This window comes from Schistocerca cancellata, chromosome 6, assembly GCF_023864275.1.
Source record: "Schistocerca cancellata isolate TAMUIC-IGC-003103 chromosome 6, iqSchCanc2.1, whole genome shotgun sequence".
NCBI lineage: Eukaryota > Metazoa > Arthropoda > Insecta > Orthoptera > Acrididae > Schistocerca > Schistocerca cancellata.
This window is the reverse complement of record NC_064631.1, coordinates 285558522-285582625: the sequence shown is the minus strand read 5'-3', so window position 1 is coordinate 285582625 and position 24104 is coordinate 285558522. Positions and strand designations below refer to the sequence as shown.

General features: G+C 38.5%; 1 protein-coding gene across 4 annotated transcripts in view; it reads right to left on the bottom strand.

Annotated features, from left to right (window-relative positions):
* LOC126088526 (GATOR complex protein WDR59) overlaps positions 1 to 24104 on the bottom strand; it is a 271830-nt gene that overhangs the window by 119021 nt on the left and 128705 nt on the right. For all 4 annotated transcript variants that reach the window (XM_049906688.1, XM_049906689.1, XM_049906690.1 and 1 more), the window contains exons 16-17: positions 11681 to 11875; positions 3481 to 3607 (exon numbers count right to left, since the gene is read on the bottom strand). In XM_049906688.1, the coding sequence (XP_049762645.1) occupies positions 3481 to 3607; positions 11681 to 11875 (322 nt within the window). The remainder of the gene's footprint in view (positions 1 to 3480; positions 3608 to 11680; positions 11876 to 24104) is intronic.

Genomic DNA, 24104 nt, shown 5'->3' with positions numbered 1-24104 from the left:
AAAATTGCAGCACTTCATTGCTACCAATGGTCATCACTTCGAACACCTTCTGTAAATGGACGTTCATGCCACCTTTTTGACATTCTGTTATATATCACTGGATTCGTTTTGATATCAGAAAATAAATGCCAAATTACAGCATCCCATTTAAAAAAACAAAGTTGATCTTCATATTTCTGATGCGACCCTACCTAGCAACAAAAAACCAATATCATATTATGGCCCCCGTTGTACCATGCAACATTTGTCCCACAAACTTTGCAGTTACTGTCATACTTTCGGAATTATTCTAGGTAGCAATAGTTAGTGACTCACCCTGTATATATCTTACATATGTACAAACCTCATATGCTGATAAAGGAATATAGCTCCTCAGAACTTTAATAATGATCACTATTCCCACACATACTTTGCATCACTTTCAGATGGAAGTTTTAAAAGACTTTGCTTAGTCTATTAAGCCCGTGTATGCATAATTCTGCAAAGATGAGTCATTTCCATTGTAGACTTTGTAAATCAGTACTTTAATTGTTCTCTAAATAAACAGATGTATTTACTATTTTCTAAATGAGTACTGAACAAATCTTTGGGACATCATTTGCAGTCCATAAAGAATAACCCATATTTTATCTACTAATATGTGAACAATGAAGAAATAAATGTTACACAAAGTCACACTCATTTTGCTCTTTATGTAACTTCTGAAGAGAAATCTGAAGCAAAATTGGAGTAGTAGTATTACTTAGCTGTAAAATATGGAAATTTATTTATCAATACTTTGACAGTATGCTAACACTGTCAAAACTATGCTCAGGGGATAAACCTCAGCCTCTAGAGATGCATTTCAGTTTGAGTAAAATTCCTATTTTATGCTGGCTGCTTTATCATTGCATCCTTCTCATGAATCTAATGTCTCTAAATATCACATGTGGTAATTAGATGTTCATACGATTTTACTGTTGAACCCACTCTAGTCCTGGGCATGTTTGAGTCTCTAGTTCTCTCTCCCTTCTTGCTAATTTATAATCATGTCAGTCTAATTTCAGTATCTTGGTATTTTTTTTTAACTCTCAAACTGGAGTAGAGTGCCACAGCAGCTGAAGTGTGACACATGAGGTGAACAGCAATAGCAGTTCAGTCCTTAATATGCAGGTTGAGTGCCTGACTGTTGCTATTGTATTGCTATTACATTGAAACTCACGATTATTTTTAAAAACCTGAAGAAGAGGAGGAGGAGAAAGAAAAAGAAGAAGAAGAAGAAGAAGAAGAAGAAGCTACAGTGCAGTGTCAGCTCAATGTCAACAATACTGCCCTATCCTCACCACTCTTTCATGTTCTTTAAACACCACAGATTGTGAGTGTATGTACAATATCATGATGTAGATACCTCTCTTCTCATCACCACCTTCCTCTACTCCCTCCCCCCCCTTTCTTTTCCTACCCCGACCTCCCTCTATCTATCTATCTGTCCACCTATTTCTTATATGCCAACCCTCTGAACTCTTTTCATCTTGTGCAGCCATTGAGTCACCTGTCGAAAGACCTGCTTCAGACTATCCCACTACCCGCTCCTAACATTCCGCATCCTTCCCTAACCCCCCCTCCACCTGCTCAGGCAACTGCTTTCAATAATTGATATTCAATAATAAGGCTCACTGCTGCTATGGGAGAGTGTGCTTGGGTGTCTGTGGGGTTTTTTGTGTGAACATGCGTACTTTTGCTAGAAAAAGAGCAAGAGTTCAGAAGCTAGGGTGAATACCGTTTTCTGTTACATGTTTCTGTGCACCATGCATTGTTCCGTTATAGGTGAATGGTTGCCTTTTCCTCATTTTACGTATTTTTCCATCCAGAAATCTCCATTACTGAAAATAAATATCGTGCTTTTGATACTTCAAACTGTACCACACAGAAAAATCCAGCAGTAAATCATTCCTTCATCACGAAGAAAAGAGTGATTCATTGAGGAAAGTTTGAAAGGAGCAAGAGACCGTTCAGACAGCAGGTTGAGAGCGACCTACCTGCTATGAAGATGAGGGGAGACAAATATAAAGGGGAAGGTGTCAGAAAGAATAGAAGGTCAAAGACGAACACTGGGCCACTTTTAGTTCAGAGCTGATAGAAGGGAAAGAGAGAGAATCACGACGAATTAAGGAGGAAGGTAAAAGAAAAATTAAATGAATAATTCCATCAGGAACTGGAAGAAAGCAGAAAAAAGAGGGGGGGGGGGGGGAGGCAGCAGCAAGATGAACATAAAAAAGTAAAAGAATAAATAATGGAATTGGGGAGGGGAAGGGACGGGTGGGAGGGGAGGGGTTCAGGAGGGGAGAAGAGGAGAGGAGAAGAGGGGAGGAGAGGGGGAGGTGGGGGGAGATCCCTCTCAACCTGATGTCAGTTCTTTCCTCCTTGATGAAGGAAAACAGGTCCTAAAACCTTAAAAAGTTTTTTAATTATTTCTATCAGCAGTAATTGAAATTTCATCTCCTGAGGTCAAGTAATGGCCAGCCAACATGTCTCCTTGCAATTCCAGTTTTCTCAAGTGAAGTTTCCTACAATGTAAAAAATATACAACCACAGCTGTATGCTTGTTGAACAAAAACCTGACTTATGAATGTAAATGGTGTAAATACATATTCTTAACTTCCCCAATGCACATTCAAGGCACAGAGAGAAATGTCAAGCACATCAGAAATATCCAGCACCTAGAGCAGAATAAACTGCCCAAGAATGAAACACATACGACATGGCTGCCACATCTCACATGCCGCAGCCTGAAAGGATGCATTTTCTCACTGATGTGACCTATTTGACTCTTCTCGTTATATAGTATTATATGGTACTGCTCTCTCTCTCACATCTGCTTACTATCCATTATCTCTGTTCAGATAACTTCTATATATGTCCAATTTATAATGAAACAATGAAAACTACAGGTTGGAATATCAACAATGTAAGGAAAATACAGATTACTGCTTACCTTAAAGATGACAAGTTAAGTTGTAGACAGGCACAAATAAAATACAACTACACATGTAAGAGTGTAAATGTCTTGTAGCTGTGCCTATCTGCAACTTATGGAAAGTCACAATCTATCTTTTCCTTACATTGTTAATTTATAATGTGTATTTTTTTCTCATTCATTTGCATTGTGTTATCTAAGCCTTGCATCCAATTTTGTAGATTTACCATTTCCTGAGAACTGTTTCTTTGTAATGCTTAAAATTTTGCCTCATAACTGAGCAGATAACCTAAAAAAAATGACATATGTGAATCCTAACTTTCTAACTTCTTTATCTCATAATTCACAAATGCAACAGCAACAACTGCCTGCTGCTTTGTAGGATTCTTTATTCAGTTATTAATTTATCACAGGAACCATGATTGACAGCCAGTCTAACTGAGATAACAGCAAGTCGGCTTTCAGTTTTTTAGAGATTTATTACTACTTAATGAATAAAGTGAAATGAAAGTAGTTATACTTACACTGACATTGACAGACTTGCTTAGATGTTTATGTTTACGAATTTCTTGGCTCTCTGGACGGGTACTAAATATACAGCACAACATAGCTGCTGTCTGAATATCTGACTGTTTAGCATAATGAGCAATTCTGAAAAATTATAGAGAGCAATTAAGAGTTTCTAAAGTACTGAAACATAAAATTTAGCTTTAAGTAAGTAAAAAATTTGAAAAAAAATTAAGGGCAAATAAACAACTACATTAATAGGTAGTTTGTACTGACACAGCAATTCCATTACTAAGATACAACCATTCTTAACACCTTACACAGTGGTAGCTTAAGAGACGAATTTGCAAATGGCAGTATCAGATACAAGGACTGAATAAAAAGTATTGAGAACTAGTATTCTGCTCTGAAATGACTTTAATGACAGAGGTACTTATAGTTACACGTCTTCAATGTAATCACCCCTCTTATTTATAATCTTCTGCCAAATGTCCGGAACACATCGTATACCATTTCCACTTCTATTTCTGTTGATGTCCCATACTGACCCTCCTACGGCATGGATAATGTCATCTCTGGTGTTGTACTGGATCCCTCGCAGTGGTTCTTCCACTTTGGCAAAGAAATCATAATCACAGGGACTCACATCAGGTGAGTACAGTGGATGTTCCAGACTCTCCCACTGCCAGGGGCAGAAGAGGTTCTGGACAGCAGCAGCAGTGTGGTATTGTGCATTGTCAAGCAGAATGAAATGTTATCGCTTTCACCTAAGAACTAGATGAAGATGGTGTTGCAGGACTGTGCACTTGTAGGCAGCATCTACCGTCACTCTTGGTGGTACAGGGTTATGCAGTATTTCCCCTCAGTGTCATATGTCACCACAATGAATATTACCTTCAGAGCACTTTGTGTAGCATGCATTTTCTGTGGACAAGGAGAACCGGGATGCCTCCATTCACTGGATTGGTGTTTCAAGTTCGGTTCATACAAGTGTGAACAGGTTTCCTTAATACTGATGGTGCATCGAAAAAAGTCATTGCTTTTCCTTTCTTACTGGCCCAACAAATCCCGTGTGACATTACATCAGTGCCACTGTTGCATCTCAGATATTTCAATGGGTATCCAACATACTGCAATTTTGTGGTACCCAAGAATGTTGTGCAGAATGAGGAGCACAGTTTTGTGGCATACTCCAGCTTCTGCTGATAACTCAGATACAGTTCAGCGGCAATCAGCGACCAACAAGGAAGCAAGGACCTGTCCCCATGTTGGTTCGTCCTGTACAGGGGTGATCCTTCACAGCATCTCTGCCTAATCTGAACGCTTTAATTCACTGTGTGACTGAGCTGTATGGCAACGCTGTGTCACCGGATGCTTCACACAATCCCTGGAAACATTCTTGCATACTCCGACCTCAGACTTCAATTTTGAGCCAATAACGTTGCTATATCTTTGTAAACACGATGTTGGGGTGGTTGCACTACTGATATGACGTTCAATGGTCTACACACTGCAGTAGATTGACAGAATATTGTCCTCGCTCACTGTACTAACTCGTCTCACAGGCCTTTATTGTGTTAACACAGATGGCAGCTTACCGACTCAGCGATATGATGCCACAGCAGTGTTACCACTACTTTGTAGGTGATTTCAGGGAACACAAGTTGTAAAATATAGTAAACAGAGAAGTGAGAATGGCTGTAACCCAACTGGGTGCTGGACTGGGACTGGATGAGAAATGCATCACTCCTTTCTGCTCCATTCTGTGCCAGAGTTCATCAGTCGTAGTGGCTAGTGAAAGGTGATGTGTCATTATCTTGACAATCCACGAGCAGCTGTTTTCAATGAGTGGGAGAACATGCTGGCCAGGGCAACAGCCAAACACCCTCTGTATCAAGATAGCTTAGGACAGTGTGGGCAATTTATAGTCTCGTGTTATGAGGAATGTTTCATAACTAATGCACAGATTGATATTACTATGGACTATCTGACACAACAACAATGGAAATTACGTCAGATGTAGTTGGGAGCTTGAGGAAGAAGCAAAGGTTTTTGTTTTTTGCAGTGTAATAATGTAAAATTGGCGAGAGGTAGAAATGGACCCTGCAGGAGTCTTGGTTGCTGTGACTGTTCAAGACCAGAGGTCGTACATCAAGATCAAAACTTTATGTGGCAAAAACCTCACAGAAATCCACAAGTGTGTTAAGTGAAGTTTGTGGTGGGTTTACAGTGAACTGTTGTACAGCTTCACGTTGGATTAATCGTTTTCATGACAGTTGCATGAGCCTAGATGATAATCCAAGACCCGAAAGGCCACAAACGTCAACAGACAAACAAAGTATGAAACTTTTAGCAGATGCTCTTGAAGAATATTGCTGTACTACTTGTAAGAAAATCTCAGAAGAACAAATAATTTGAAGAATAGAAAAAATTCTGTGAGATGTCTCCCCCACTGTTTGACTGTTGAAGAGCAGCAGAAATGTCTGGACATCGCAACCTTGCACAAACAATGATTTGACCATGAAGATCAATGATTCTTGTGTCAAATTATCACTATTAATGAAATGTGGATTAGAGACTTTGAACCACAGCTGAAATCACAGTCCAATGAGTAGAGAGCTCCAGATTCTCCATGTCCAAAAAAATTTTAACGTGCTCAATCAAAGCTCAAGCAAACAATGATTTTTGCTTATGATCACGAAGCAATCATCATGACAGTCAGAGTTTCATGTGGAACAAGTGGCACAGCAGTGTATTATTGTAACCTCATGCAAAACCTGTGTACAAAAATGCACAAAACCCAACCTCAGTTGCTCAAGTCCGGGCCACTCATTCTCCATGACAATGCTCGTCCACATATTGGCAATGTTGCAGCCAAAAACTGCACCAATATGGATGGGAAGTGTTGCTACAAACTCCCTACAGCCCGGACACGAGTCCACCAGACTTCAACTTGTTCTGGAAGTTGAAAAAACCTACATGTGGACATCATTATCTTTCTCTGGAAGAGCTTTCAACCACTGTTACCTGAGCCATTCAAACTGATGTACAGAAGTGGTGGCCTGTACGGAATAACAGAGCTTCCAAGATGTTGGGATTCAGCCACAGAGTAGCAGGGAGACCATATTGAAGGACTGTAAAGAGATATTGGGGGGAAAATGTGTAGATAAAAAAATAGTGTGCTCTTTTTGTGAAATATCCATTGTATCTTGGTGAATGATATCATCAAACATCAAAGACAGGGCAATGCCCCCTGACCTTAACACATCAGAAATATAACTGCTGATATACAAATACAACATGTGAGAACTAAATTTTATCATGTGGAGCATTCAATGGCATCCCATGCTATTACATCAGCTGTTGGACCCATATGATGATGAAAAACATAATCTGGAAATATTTATTCTCCTCAGAACCTTCACACACAGATATGTCCATTGTGGTGCTGTACTCATAACTGGGATGCATCCAAGAGGATGCACAAACTATGCACAAAAAAGAACGTAAACAGATAAATGTCTTTTAATGAAAATTATTTCAACAGTGAGAAAGTCAGGATTATTGGACAAGAAAAATAATTATTTTTGTTGTTATTTGGCTAAAAAAAATACTAAAAGGCACTATTTACTGTGTTCTACATATTGTCTGATGTGTTTGCAAGATGTATTTTCTTGAGAAAATACCTGAATATGTTCTGAAATGTTTGGATGACACTCTTCCCATTCTTTCAGTTCTCATGAGTGTGAACAGTTTACCACACAACTGTAGCAAGAACTTCCACTATGTATTCTGCTTCGGTCATTAACAAATTCTATTGTCACTGCTTAGTTCTACATTTTGTTATTATATTTCGATTTTTCCATAAAAAGGATGGTCACTCATAACCTCACTTTCACCATTCAGATGCCAAACTGTACAGCACACAGCTCTTACAAGAACGGAAATTTTGGTGCTGATGTGTAAATGAAAATGATTACTCAAAACAGACGAGACTCAGTATGGCAATAAAATAAAAGTGGAGCTGCAGTAGATGCACTTGTCCCAAGTAGGCAATTGAGACAAGAAAGGTGACTGTGTAAAAGGGGGGCTTAACTGACTGACTCCATACTCGCATGACAGTCGTAGGGTCCTGAACAGTGCAAACAGCAATATCGAAGAACAATAAACTGTGGCCTTGACAGGCCACAATCCTGTTGCTGTCTAATTCCAACACATGCTAATAGATGTTTCTTCTTATTACATGAGGCAAAACAATCAAAATTTAAAAACAATTTCTGAATGCGATGCCCACTGCATACATACAAAATGCAGGTGGTGTTACTCTTACCTACTTTGTGGGGTTGTGCTGAAATGCTAATTATTGGTATACTTAAGCACATAGAATACTTCATGCCACTCTAATATTTGTATTTGTTGTATGATTATTTCATGGCGGTAAGTTTTAATGACCAACACTGCATTTCCACTCTACATTTGTCAAACAAACAATAGCTGATTGTGAAGATCATCTCCTGTAGCGCCATTATCAGTTAATGATAAGGCTATCCACAGAACGTAAAAAAAAAAAAAAAAAAAAAAAAAAAAAAAAAAAAAAAAAAAAATAATTAGACATGCAGAATTTTAGAGTGCCTAGAGCAGATAACAAGAAACAACTTTTTAATGTTATGAAAATGTTGAAGGTTAACTGCTTCCCCGTTAGTGGACCACAAAAGTCTTGATGCTACTCATGTTCAGAAATGGTCATCAAATGGTGTGAGTGCAAGTGGCCTCGTGATGTTGAATACACCACAACAGTATGCAGGTTGCAACTGGCTCACGGAAATGCAAGTCACCAATGTGGCATCCAACTGAAATACTTGCACCAGGCCGTTGAACCGTAGAATACGATCATCATTACATTATTAACTGCCATGTTATGAGTATTATTTTACAGATACTGCTGAAAATGTCAAACACTCACATTAATACATAACTGGCACCTGTGTGCTAATGATTGTTGCTGCCTCCCCCCCCCCTTCCTCCTCTCCACCACTTTAAGTAACCACCTCTTCTCAGAGTGGCACTTGCACATACATCCTCAATTATTTGCTAGATGTACTCCACTACATGTCTTCCCCTACAGTTTTTACTGTCTACAGCTCCCTCTCATACCGTGGAGGTTATTCCCTGATGCCTAAAGAAGTGTCCTATCATCATATCTCTTCTTCTAATCAGTGTTTTCTGTAAGTTCCTTTCTTCACTGATTCTTCATTCTTTATTTTATCAGTCCACCTGATTTTTAACATTCTTCTGTAGCACCATATCTCAAACACTTCGATTCTCTTCCATTCCGGTTTGCCACTATCCACGATTCACTAATATGTGATGCTGTGCTCCAAATGTACGTTCTCAGAAATTTCTTTCTCAAATTAAAGGCTATGCTTGATCTCTTGGCCAGGAATGCCTGTGCTAGTCTCCTTTTTATAACATCCTTGTTTCATCCATCATGGGGTATTTTGCTTTCAAGATAGCAGAATGCCTTAACTTTGCCTACTTCATGATTTTGATGTTAAATTTCTGACTATTCTCATTTCTGCTACTTCTCATTACTTTCATATTTTTCTGGTTTATTTTTGATCCATTTTGTGTACTCATTAGACTGCTCATTCCATTAAAAAGATCCTGTAATTCTTCTTCACCTTCACTGAGATTAGCAATATCAACAGTGAGTCTTATCATCAATATCCTTTCACCCTGAATTCTAATCCTAAACTTGAAATTTTCTTTTAGTTCCATCATTGCCTGTTTGATGTATAGATTGATCAATAGATGCAAAAGACTACATCCCTGTCTTACACCCTTTTTAATCCGAGCACTTCATTCTTGGTCTTCCAATCCTATTTTTTTCCTCTCGGTTCTTGTACATCTTGTGTACGACCCATCTTCTCCTACAGCTTACACCTATTTTCCTCAGAATCACAAACATATTGCTGGAAATGATTGTCTAACATACACAAAACAAACAGATATTTCATGAATAATGGCTGCACCTTCACTCACATGAGTAACCAGATCTTCTGTAGTGTCTTGTACTCCAAACATTTCGCCTCCCCTCCACACACACACACAAATCCACAGAAGTTATGTCGGAAACATGTAGTGGCCATGGTACTGACCCTGAACAATGAAAGAAAACAAAGGGAGGGCTGGACCAATACTGTACCCATCCCATTCTCCCGACCTCACTTGCTCCACTCCAGAAAGGCTGGTTGTCCATTTGGCTACAGCTGCAGCCACTGTTTGTAAAATACCTGTTTCTTCAAGCATGTTATGTAGTCAGTGACACGCTGGTATGAGTTTGCATTAATGTAAACAGACAACATTATCAACAACATCTCCAAAAAATAGTATTCATGTCACAGTAGTTTTCACACTGTCTTCGAATATCACTAGTGACAAAACCTTGATGGAACCTTAGCAGACAAACAGTGCACCTGTGACATTTTTATCACATAAAAGAGAGTTCTTTTTATCTCCTCTAAAGCTCTAAAATTTTGTATATGTAGTTTGTTTACATCCTGTGCACTGTAGTTTAATACAAATTTTGTTGGTAGAACAATTCAAGAAGAAGCAAGAATTGTGTCTTTCACCAGTGATGAAGAAATCAGGGTGTGAAGTCCTTATATGTCCCTGTGACCATTACATTTGGCAATGGTTTTTGTACTCTCAGGGTTTGCATCACTTAATCAGAACATATTTTTTACATAGAAAATTCCCCGATACAGTTTTAAATTAATTTAACATTCAGTTTCAGCATATGATATGTACTAAACCTCAAAATCTGTCATTTTAATCAAGGCTTTGGGGCAGAAGCCTTAACACTCTACAAACCTTGTAAGTCTTAGAATATAACAGTTTAATAATATTTACTCTTACAAAATTTGTTTACTGCTCAAGATTTGGTAATTAATATATACTTCTAGGTATAAGAATACTGTTTTCAGCTGGTGTGTAGGGCCTCTACAACTAGGAGATATTTCATTTTTACAGGATCCCAAGGAGTATTATATTGTACTGTAAAAAGTGTAAGCCTGTATGACCAATGGCATGGCACAATTTGAAAGCATGTTTGCAGAAAGGAAGGAAAATAATACATTATGTGAAAAAACTCAGTTTCTGAGAAGAATATTGGATAGATGAGCCATAAACAAATAGAGAAAAAAAAACATAAGAGGTACATTAAAACGGAAAAAGCAGAGGGCACGTACAGATATAAGTTGGAGAAAATAAAATTTCAGAGTTAGTTGGGTATCCAATAAAATGTGCTGAAAGCTCAAATCAAATGACTGAGGCAGGAATACATATTCTTTTGATGTTGAAGTGCCTGCAACAGTTCTGACCACTTATGCAGGCAGTACAATGGATGCTTACAACATTCTGTTTTAAAATTAAAACAACTAAGCAACTGAGTACTGTCCTGGAAGCAGTATTGTTGTGTGTTCTGGATGCAACAGCAAACAAACTTTCAAGTTACTAATTCATTTTTCTGACTGCAATTGTTTCATTGCGTTCTATGTTACTTACAAGTGGTAACTTAACCTTTTTATCTTCTCTCATTTACAATATCATTATCCTTAATTATGGCTATTCAAGTTCAAAGACAAACCAAGATGTACTACATTTTGGCACAGGAGGGATAAGTCTTGAGCGATGGGGAAAGAACATTCATGCACAAAGAATCTTGCAATGTTACATGTAAGTAAAATGGGTTTAAATAAACGAATGTGCATAAACAAATTTTGGCAGTCAGCAGTAAAGTAATAAAAGTCCACACAAGAAGTTTTGCTATTGATAATAGCTCATGCAAAAGATGAATCTCAACTAATATTCCATTATTCTTAACAATTTTACAAAACTCTTTTTTTCTGCCTTGAGCCACAATTTACTCAAAAACAACTCGTACAATCCCAGAGCTTTCTCTTCATATTATTCAAAAAGTGAGACATCAAAGTAGTGCATCAAATATGGCAGCAGTAGCCCAGAAGTGACATTCATGTAATGGGAAACATAACTAGAATATATACGATGTGAATAGGGAAAAGAGGCACATACAAATTAATAGTTACAGCAAATATCCATTACAAAAAAATCTATTGCCAAGAGTACTAGTACCACCACCACCACCAAAGCCCCCACCACCACTTCCTGTAAGTTCAGATTTTTCTTAGAGCTTACAAGGATTCCACCAATTGCCTTCCAAATGGATGATGTGACCAGGGAACATCATCTTCTTGTTCTGAAGGTCCCACCATTGCTGGAGTTGCAGCTAGTCCTGCTAAGGACCAGGTCTGCACCAAATCTCTCCGCCCTACAGATGCAGCAACGGAAGAATTGTGTTGGCATACAGCTGGCACATCATGAGAACCAAGTCTTGAAAACAGAATACACATACGATTAGTAAATTAAGGTATTAAAACCCATGAACCATTTTATGTATAATCATCTACATACACCATGAGGTCACTTAAAAAATAATCAGCAATATAATTCTAGAACAACAAGGTATGTTTTTTCTTTTTTGTTTCCTAACAGCACTTCATATAAGTGAAAAATAAGTTACATCACTGGTCATATTCCTTGTTAAAATGGTAGGCATATGGCTGGTTGGCATGAGGGCATATTATTTCTAATCATTCCTAATACAGCACAGTTGTGCTCAAGCCAATCTTCAGGCTAATAAGAGTTTTAATTTAACTTCTAAGCTCTGGATACAATGCCACATGTTTAAGTCTGCCAACGTTTTACAGATACAACAGATTATGAAAGTTCGAGTATTTATCCATTCACATACCCAAAATATTTGTTTTGAGAAAGTAAAAAAAGGTGGGTACTAAGAGGAAGAGAGATAAAAAGAAAGATTTGCATTACATTTAGGACTGTCTGGCACTGCATTCATTCTCTTGAAAAAAAAGTGTGTGTGATTATACAGGGTGAGTCAGGAGGAAATGTACATACTGTGAGGGGTGATAGTATTGATGATTCAGAACAAAAAATTACAAATGAACATGTGCCCTTTTCTTATCAGTATCCGAGATGCAGCTGTTTGAAAATTTGCGTAGCCAGTGACACAGTGCCTCACTGAAACCTATTCTGGGCATTGGATCAGTCATCAGTGAGTCGTTTCTTGGCAGTCGAGGTCACTCTATCTTACTCCATCAGATTACTGTTTATAGTGTTGGCAGTCTTTCTGCTGTTATGAACAATGTACAGAATGCAGTAAACACATATCAAAATACAAACTGGTTCTATGAGAATTAATGTAAGCAATGTACCCAGAACAGTGAAATCTATAAACGCAAAGTTGAACAAATGAGAAACATCTTCCCAGTATTTTACGTGTGTCTGTCACCCCATGCGCAAGTGAAGTGTGCTTCGAAATGGTTACTAAAGCCAACATGCATAACCTAATGTCACTTCAGTTGTTTTTGCACGTGAATGCAGGTGAAGCAGGACATGTGACTGACACCTGTGTTCAAAAGTATAGGACTGTGCAAATGAGCACAGATCAACAACACAGCAGCTGTCTACAAGATCTGCAAAATGCAGTGTAGTTTATGGTGGACTTTTTGAACTTCTTTTGTGAGGAAATGTACAAAATTAAACAAAACATTAGATCACAATGTTTCGCTTATTATCACCTGCTTTTGTCAAGTACCCACTGTTTTCATTAGTTTCTTCAGAAACTATTAAGAACAGGGCATATGTTCACATGGCTTTTTTAAATTCAGAATTGTTAATACTATCGTCCCTCAAAGCATGTATCTTTCCTCATGACTCACCCTGCATGTATAGGATGTTAAAAAAGTATTTCATATTTTGAGAGGTGACAGTGTGGACCAAAACAAGGAAAAAATGTCCAGTAAACATGAGCTCTGCAACTTATACTTAAAGAGCTATGAGATGCGTTCATCTTTGCTGCTATGAAGCACTTGTCTTCTACTGCAGTCTTTCTGCTGTTATGAATAATGTACAGAATGAAGGAAACAAATCAAATGAGAACAGATGGCTGATAATTATGCAGATGGTATCCTGTGTGCTGTTTTTTCTTTTTTTTAAGTACACAAGACACAGGCTCAACAGTTGCTTCCATTTCCCATGTGGAATAATAGGCCTCCATTATGCGGGTAAGGGCAGAAATACAACAATGTAAAAGCATTTTACAAACATATCAAATTATAACCTGGTTCCAAAAGAACTAATGTTAGCAATGTACCCAGAACAGCAAATACGGTCTACAGTAACAACACCAACAGATGCGTATCGTATGCTGTATCCATGGATAACAACAGAGGAACGTGCCCTAATTTGTTTACAGCATTCTCTAGGCCATTTGTAACAGTGAAGACCTTGCAGTAGAAGATATGTGTTTTACAGTAATGAAGATGAACAAGTGCTCGTGCTCACATCTCTTAAGCTATGCATTTTAGAGCCCATGTTCACTGGAAATTTTTGTCTTGTTTTGATACATATTACCACCTCTCAAAATATGGAACATTTTTTTAACACCATGTATATATACTTAAGCTGTAGTTTTAGCTTTGACTGGAAAAATAACACTTGTCAACATCCATTTTGCATCTGGAATGTGATACATCAACTAGTACGTATTTTGATGAGTAGAATCCAAATATACGAGAGGTGTTTGAAAAGTCCATGCAAAAATAAAAACTACTTACGTGTTTGGGGTAAACCTTTTTTATTTTTCAAAATAATCTCCTTTTAGACTTATACACTTCATCCAATGCTGTTCTAATTTGTTGATCCCTTCTGAATAGTAGGAATTGTCCAAGTCTGCAACACAGTTATTAGTTGCTGCAATCACCTCCTTGTTTGAATAAAATCTTTGTCCAGCCAGACATTTCTTTAAATTGAGGAATAAAAAGTAGTCTGAGCGAGCCGAGTCTGGAGAATAGGGGGGATGGGAAACGAGTTGGAATCCTATTTCCATTAATTTTGCAACCACAACTGCTGAGGTGTGTGCTGGTGCATTGTCGTGATGGAAAAGGACGTTTTTGCGGTCCAATCACCGTCGTTTTTCTTGCAGCTCGGTTTTCAAATGGTCCAATAATGATGAAAAACATTCACCTGTAATAGTTTTACCCTTTTTCAGATAGTCGATGAGGATTATCACTTGCGACTCCAAAAAGACAGTCGCCATAACCTTTCCAGCCGAAGGAATGGTCTTCGCCTTTTTTGGTGCAGATTCTCCCTTGGTAAGCCATTGTTTAGATTCTAGTTTGGTCTCAGGAGTATAGTAATGTATCCACGTTTCATCCACAGTGACAAAACAATGCTTAAGTCCTGCGGATTCTTCCTGAACAGCTGTAAACCATCCTTGCAACACTTCACATGATTCCGTTTTTGGTCAAGTGTGAGCAATCGCGGAACCTATTTTGCGGATAGCTTGTCATGTCCAAATGTTTATGCAAAATATTATGTACCCATTCATTCGAGATGCCCACAGCACTAGCAATCTCATGCACATTTAACTCTTCTGTCATCCACCACCATATCATGGATTTTATCAATGATTTCTGGAGTCATAACCTCCACAGGGCATCCAGAACGTTCAGCATCACTTGTGCCCATATGGCCACTCCGAAAATATTGAAACCACTTATAAATTGTTCTAATCAAAGGTGCAGAGGCACCATAATATTTATCAAGCTCCTCTTTAGTCTCCTTAGGTGTTTTGCCTTTCATAAAGTAATGTTTAATTACCTGTTTAATTACCACACGAAATACTTTTTTGTCCATTTTTTGACACTCACTCGACTTCCTTGATTCACACAAATACCAAACACAAAGAAATAGGCCAATATGGCTGAAACTTGGTGTGCATTCTTTCCAAAGATGCTAGTATCTAAACATGACCTCGATACACGCCAGTGGTGCCATCTCTCGGACTTTGAATGGACTTTTCAAACCCCCCTCGTACCTTTCAAAATGTTCTAGCATGTACCATTTTTTAGTTTTTAAAGGTTTTTTTATTTTTCTTATTCAGTATTTCGCTTTTTGCTGTTCTTCTGTTTTGATGTTTAACTGTCTGTTTTTAGATTTGCAGAGGAGAGCTAGAAGATCTACAGATTGTCAGTAAATGGTTGATGTGGTAATCCAGAGGTGTGAAAGAGACCGTCAGTGAGTGTTTCCTGTGAAAGATAGTGCAAACGTTTTGTGTTTAAAACTTACACTAAGAAAAATGGTAACTAGTAAATCTCGTTGCTGTCCAAACCACCACGACAACTTTTGTTATGTGTGTGGAAAATTCACTTCAAAAGCCCAAAGATTTAGTTAAGAAGGCATATAAATTGTGTTTTGATTGTCCTGTTGGTGATCAAGATAAAAATTTTGCACCTCATATTGCCTGCATAACCTGTACTACAACCTTAACTGAGTGGTTGAAAGGAAAACACCGAGCAATGCCATTCGCTGAATCGATGGTGTGGTGTGATCCTAAACACCATTATTCAGACTATTACTTCTGTCTTGCAAATACAGTATTTTGGGACATTCAAGCAAAACTAGATGTAAAATAATGCATCCAAATGTATCTTCAGTGCATTTGCCTGTGCCCCATGATGAGGGGTTGCCTGTTCCTGTATGTAACTTGAAAGCCACATAACCACACATCATGTCAAGTGAATCAGAAAGTATTAAACACATAGAAGTCAATATAATGACATTTCGCCTCAGCTCTTTAATCAAAAGGAACTGAACGATTTGGTTTGTGATCTAAAGCTTTCAAAACAGCAAGCTGAATTCTTGGGGTCGAGACTGCAACAACAGAACCATTTAGCACCAGGAACAAAAATTTCCTGTTTCAGATCAAAAGGTGCTTCCTTCGCTCAATATTTCGATATGCAGAATTCAATGTGTGTATGTAGTGATGTCTATGGTCTGATGATGGAGCTAGGTGTACAACATAATCCACAGGAGTCGCAACTATTATTAACTCCAGTAAAATCAACTTGAAAGCAGTACTACAGTACCTTTGGCTTACGCAGTAGACATGAAAGAAACTTATGAGACCATGGCTTTGCTGCTAGAGGCAATCAAATATAATGGCAGCTTTGCTGTGATTTAAAAGTTGTTGCACTCCTTACAGATTTACAGGCTGGATTCACAAAATACTGCTGCTTTTTGTGCCTTTGGAACAACTGTTACACCAAGAACCACTATACAATCAAGGAATGGCCTATAAGGAAGCCATATGTTCCTAGAAACACAAATGTCAAGAATACCCTACTGGTTGAGCCTGATAAAATCATTTTGCCTCCCCTTCTTATCAAGTTGGGCCTTATCAATAACTTTGTAAAAGCTCTGGATAAAGAAGGTGAGGTCTTCAATCACTTAAAAGAAAAGTTTCCCAAATTAAGTGAGGCAAAGCTAAAAGAGGGTATATTTATTGGACCACAAATAAGAAAACTGCTGAAAGATCCAACCTTTGATACCAAACTCACAGATATCCATTTAGCTTCTTGGTCTTCTTTTAAAGCAATTTTGAAGGGCTTTCTGGGCACCAGAAAAGACAGAGATGTTACCACTGTGTAGAATGTCGCTTAAAATTCACTTTTTACATTCTCACCTTCATTTCTTCTGGGTAAATTATGTTACCACTGTGTAGAATGTCGCTTAAAATTCACTTTTTACATTCTCACCTCCATTTCTTCTGGGTAAATTTGGGAGCTGTAAGCAATGAGCATGGTGAATGCTTTCACTAAGACATTCTTACCATGGAACACTGTTACTGAGGCCACTGGAACCCTTCAATGATAGATGATTTCTACTGGGGTCTTGTTACGGAGAGTGATGAAACAGCAAACAAAAGAAGAGCTCCATCGTCGCATTTTTCAAAAACCAAAGACGATTAAAGGTGACAACATCTTCTGAACTAATTTGGACCTTTGATTGGCATCATGTCCATATATACATACAAAATAGTATTGACTTCAAATGTTTTGAATGTGTATTTTTGTTTGACTTCATTGTGTCAATTTTCGCTACCACCATTTTTTTATTCTGCTGTGTATCTAGGAAATGTGATGTCATAGAGAAAAAAATGATTTTACCAGCGTATTTAGCACCCCAAAATTAGGTAAATCCATCCATTTACAAACCAGATGCAGAAAAAAGTTAAATTTGTTAACTAGTGTAATGTGATAACTTACATGAAATCCAGTAGTGATACCAATGAAGGGGGGGGGGGGGGGGGGGGGGGGGGGGGGAAGGGGAAGGAGGGGAGGGAGAGGGAGAGGGGGAGGAGGAGGGGGAGAGAGAGCGGGGGGGGGGAGACAGTTAAAACCAACACATAAAATTTAAAAAATAAATCTGTCATTACACATCATATTTTCAGAGTATAACGCATGTAACTGGAAAATTGTATGCCCAAGATTTACAATGCTAACTTCCTTTCACTTTCCTGAGCTCAATATTCCCTTCATTATGAGGAATGCTGACTCAGTTGTTGAGATGGATCAAGAGGAATGCAGAAAGAATGTGATGGAGAGGAAGAGATATCTGTGTAGTACATGCAGAGAGTGCAATGGGGTGAAGTGACTCGTGATTAGATGTGAATAAATAGTGTAAATTAGTTTTGGAATCAATTATACCCACAAATAATTGTACACCAGCATATTTGTGAACTTTTAATTACGATCTGAAGATGAAAAACAACTATCAAACTAATACTGGCATTTCTGTCACTGCTAGCTAGTGATATTTTTATCAACTGCCAGATCTCTTTTGTGTAAAGAGACACCCAACAAACCAATACACGTAAGCTTTAGAAACTGCTCTTCATACCTCATGTTTCACACATCTACTTGCTAAGAGACTTTCCTTGCCCTGAAACAAATTCTTAGCAAGAACTGTTTGTTTTCTAAGTTACTTCCTCGCTCCCGTATTTAATGCAATGTCTTTCTCCATTCATTTAAAAAGTATGGAAGAATAAGCGATGTATTCTTGAACAGTACAGTAATTTGGAGAACGTAACTGATAATGAAAGAATGGAAAGGAAATGCTGTTTGATCAAAGGTTGGACATGGCTACTGGCTTATACATGTCTATTGCTGGACTTAATAAACAGCAGAATACAAGAGAAAAGAGGCACAACAGTGGTCAGAAGGCTGTATTTACCAGTGGCACTCCTGGACGATACACCATATAACATGAAAAATGTTTTAAGCAACATAATACATGTCTACACTGACCAGACACATTAATGTGAACACATGTGAAAAACCTGAATAACCACCTTTTGCAGTGTGAGACATGCATTAAGAGAGTCAATAAGGTTCTAGAAGGTAACAACTGGATGTGGAGCCACACTGACTCCATTGCCATGGCCAGCTGGACTAATTTTCTTGGTTTAGAATCCACAGTGCAAACAGCCCGACTGAGGTGGTCCCACAGATTCTCAAGTGGGTTTAAATTCAGGGAGTTTGGTGGCCAGGGGAGTACGGCTAACTCATTATGGTGCTCTCTGAACAACACATGTACACAGAGCTGTGTGACAGGTTGCATTGTCCTGCTGGGAGATGGCACCATGCCAAGGACAACCAAACTCCATGTAAGGGTGGACATAGTCCCAAAGATAGATCTGTATTTCTGTTGATCCATTGTGCCTTTGGAAATGGCGACATCACCCATGGAATGCTACAAAAACATTTCCACACCATACATACCAATGGCCATCTGTATGAAGGACATAAAACATGTTTCATCTGAAAACGCCACTCGTCACCACTCAATGGACATCCAGTTGCGGTACTGACATGTAAATTCCAGCCTTTGTTGCCAATGAACAGCAGTCAGCATGGGTGGATGAACCAGGCACTTGTTGTGGAGGCCCATACGAAACAACATTCACTGAATGGTGAGTGAGGAGACACTGTTGGTAGTCCCTTGGTTCATGGGTGGTCAATTGCTCAACAGTTGCACGTTTATTTGCTCATACATATCTCCACAGCCATCATTCATCCCTGTCATTCATAGTCCATGGCCCACCATAGTTGCCTCTGTGCCAGTTTTGTATAGCATCATATTGCCATGCACTGTCTACTTTAACCATGGCAGCACAGGAACAACATCCAAACTTGGCCATTTCAGAAATGCCTCCACCCTTGGCCAAAAAGCCAATGTTCATGCCCTTTTGTATGTCAGCTTAATTGTTCCGTTTCTGCATTACGACAATCACTGCACTGTTTTCAGCACTGACGTCGAACATAGGCAGTGGTCACATTAATGTGACTGGACAATGTGGTTCATAAATTATTCCGTGTAATTTAAAAACCAAGGTGTATCATCAGAGTAGTCTTGTGATTCATTCTCTTGTTTCAATCAGGTTCTTTCTGTTCCTTTAATCTTGCCTTACGCAATTAAGTGATAAATAGCATATACCGGGTGATCAAAAAGTCAATATAAATTTGAAAACTGAACAAATCACGGAATAATGTAGATAGAGAGGTACAAATTGACGCACATGCTTGGAATGACATGGGGCTTTATTAGAATGGAAAAAAAAAATACAAAAGTTAAAAAAATGACGGCAGATGGTGCTTCATCTGACCAGAATAGCACTAATTAGCATAACAAAGTAAGACAAAGCAAAGATGATGTTCTTTATAGGAAATGCTCAATATGTCCACCATCATTCCTCAACAATAGCTGTAGTCAAGGAATAATGTTGTGAACAGCACTGTAAAGCATGTCTGGAGTTATGGTGAGGCATTGGTGTCGAATGTTGTCTTTCAGCATCCCTAGAGATGTCGGTCGATCACGATAGACTTGGGACTTCAGGTATCCCCAAAGCCAATAATCGCACGAACTGAGGTCTGGGGAGCTGGGAGCCCAAGCATGACGAAAGTGGCGGATGAGCACACGATCATCACCAAACGACGCGCGCAAGAGATCTTTCACACGTCTAGCAATATGGGGTGGTTCTAATAAAATCCCGTGTCATTCCAAGCATGTGTGTCAATTTTTACCTCTCTATCTACATTATTCCATGGTTTATTAAGTTTTCAAATTTATACTGACTTTTTGATCACCCAGTATATGTCTGAATTTTGAATTTATAATGTTTGAGCTCAGATGGAAACCCAGTTCTAAGCAAAGAGGGGAAAGCAGAAAGGTGGAAGGAGTATATAGAGGGTCTATACAAGGACAATGTACTTGAGGACAATATTATGGAAATGGAAGAGGATGTAGATGAAAATGAAATGGGAGATACGATACTGCGTGAAGAGTTTGACAGAGCACTGAAAGACCTGAGTCGAAACAAGGCCCCGGGAGTAGACAACATTCCATTAGAACTACTGACGGCCTTGGGAGAGCCAGTCCTGACAAAACTCTACCATCTGGTGAGCAAGATGTACGAGACAGGCGAAATACCCTCAGACTTCAAGAAGACTATAATAATTACAATCCCAAAGGAAGCAGGTGTTGACAGATGTGAAAATTATCAAACTATCAGTTTAATAAGTCACATCTGCAAAATACTAACTTGAATTATTTACAGACGAATGGAAAAACTGGTAGAAGCCGACCTCGGGGAAGATCAGTTTGGATTCCGTAGAAATGTTGGAACATGTGAGGCAATACTAACCTTACGGCTTATCTCAGAAGAAAGATTAAGGAAAGGCAAACCTACGTTTCTAGCATTTGTAGACTTAGAGAAAGCTTTTGACAATGCTGACTGGAATACTCTCTTTCAAATTCTAAAGGTGGCAGGGGTAAAATACAGGGAGCGATAGGCTATTTACAATTTGTACAGAAACCAGTTATAAAAGTCGAGGGGCATGAAAGGGAAGCTGTGGTTGGGAAGGAAGTGAGACAGGGTTGTAGCCTCTCCCCAGTGTTATTCAATCTATTTATTGAGCAAGCAGTAAAGGAAACAAAAGAAAAATTTGGAGTAGGAATTAAAATCCATGGAGAAGAAATAAAAACTCTGAGGTTCGCCAATGACATTGTAATTCTGTCAGAGACAGCAAAGGACTTGGAAGAGCAGTTGAACGGAATGGACAGTATCTTGACAGGAGGATATAAGACTAACATCAACAAAAGCAAAACGAGGATAACGGAATGTAGTCGAATTAAGTTGGGTGATGCTGAGGGAATTAGATTAGGAAATGAGACACTTAAAGTAGTAAAGGAGTTTTGCTATTTGGGGAGCAAAATAACTGATGATGGTCGAAGTGGAGAGGATATAAAATGTAGACTGGCAATGGCAAGGAAAGAGTTTCTGAAGAAGAGAAATTTGTTAACATCGAGTATAGATTTAAGTATCAGGAAGTCATTTCTGAAAGTATTTGAATGGAATGTAGCCATGTATGGAAGTGAAACATGGACAATAAATAGTTTGGACAAGAAGAGAATAGAAGCTTTCGAAATGTGGAGCTACAGAAGAATGTTGAAGATTAGGTGGGTAGATCACATAACTAATGAGGAGGTATTGAATAGGATTGGGGAGAAGAGAAGTTTGTGGCACAACTTGACTAGAAGAAGGGATCAGTTGGTAGGAGATGTCCTGAGGCATCAAGGGATCACAAATTTAGCATTGGAGGGCAGCGTGGACAGTAAAAATCATACAGGGAGACCAAGAGATGAATACACTAAGTAGATTCAGAAGGATGTAGGTTGCAGTAGCTACTGGGAGATGAAGGAGCTTGCACAGGATAGATTAGCATGGAGAGCTGCATCAAGCCAGTCTCAGGACTGACGACCACAACAACAACAACGTTTGTTCTGGTTTTTCCATTGTTCTTATATTATGTACCTCTGCTATAAATAATATATACATGTGTGTAAAATGATGACATACATCCAAAGAAATTTGTCTATAGATGACTGAATGAAGTATCATGTGTTACGCTGCATGGATTTCTGCAATAATGAGCCTGACTGGGAATTCAGTCAATAATACCAAGTGAGATGTTGATTACTGTCACAAAAGAAGTGGGTGAAAATGAAGTAGGTCCTACTAAAATACACCCTGCTGTCCCCATAGAGATGACTGGGGCTACCTATGGACACATCTTGTGGAGTAATCTGCATGGAACTTCACTCATGAAAGCTCATTTCAAGAAGACTCCATATAACTTAGTTCAAGTCAATATTAAAATGACACTGCAAAACCTACAGAGGAATACAAACAATGGAAGGAGTGAATGTAACTGTTTAATAGAAGCATTAAGAGGATGAGAGGTGCATATACACGCCTGAATTTGTTGGACTTTCAGAGAGTATCCTTATTCTGAGTTAATATGAAACACATGTATGCACTCATATACCTTAAGTTAAATTGCTCTGGCTGGAAATACTGACTCAGAAGGGCCACCAAACTCAACCCTCACCTCAATCAGGAACAATGAAGTTGTCCATGATGATGTCATCCCACCCCCTCCCCCACTCTCTCACTCTCTCTCTCTCTCTCTCACTCTCTCTCTCTCTCTCTCTCTCTCTCTCTCTCTCTCTCTGTGTGTGTGTGTGTGTGTGTGTGTGTGTGTGTGTGTGTGTGTGTGTGTGTGTTTTTCTTGTTAACTCTGAAGATGGATGCTACCTTCACTTCCTCCATTACTAGCCCATCTCAATAAATCTGATGGTAGGGATACAAAGCAGTGACTGAATAGAGGTGATAATAGCAGTTCTGGAAACAATGTTAATTAAACAGCACTAAGTGGCAGTAAATGTATTAACCATATTAGTACTGCTGTAACAGTAATATTTGTTTTCTTGTTTCTGTTACGATGTTAAAATAATTGGGACACAGAGGTAGAGATAACACAAATTTGAGGTACACAGAGCCTGACAGATTTTGGAATGATAATTATACACTATAACATAAAATAAATACTCTTTTACTAGTGGCTGCTTGTAGTTTCAAGGTGGATATTTCTTTGTATAATTTATAAAATGAACCTGATACTGTAGCAGAAGCTACAAATGACAGTAATGGATATGGCAACTCATTACAGCACTGTAACATGGCAGAGTGCAATAACATTTACTGATTTGTCCGAATTCATATCAATTTCAATATATGATACTACAGTAGCATATTCTGTTCACGCATTATGTGCACTGATTAAATTATGTATTTATTTGTGTACCAATGCGTGAACTTTAGTTCAATTTATACATGATATTTATGTAACTCTCAATGGAAAATGCAGGACTGAATGAAACAATATTAAGAAAAGGAAAGTTCCTCCTCACCATATAGCAGTGTGGCTTCAGCTGCCAGAGACTGCAGTCTGTGTGTGTGATTGTGTGTGTTTGTCTATCTGTCTGTCTATTTTTGACAAAGGCCTTGTTGGGTGAAAGCTTATTTTGTGACAGTCTTTTTGTTGTGCCTATCAGCGACTCAGCATAAGGTGAGTAGCAACTTTCCTTTTCATAATATTGTTATGTGACACTCAATCACCTATACAATATTAGTATATGCACTGGAGAATTTTGTAAACTTTTTGCATTACCATCAGGACAACAGTAATTGCATCAAGTCTTAAAATCTTTATACACTAAAAACTATAAGTTGGTTGAATACACTTTTACACATAGACACCAAAATTATGTAAGCATTAAACTGCACATCGCAATT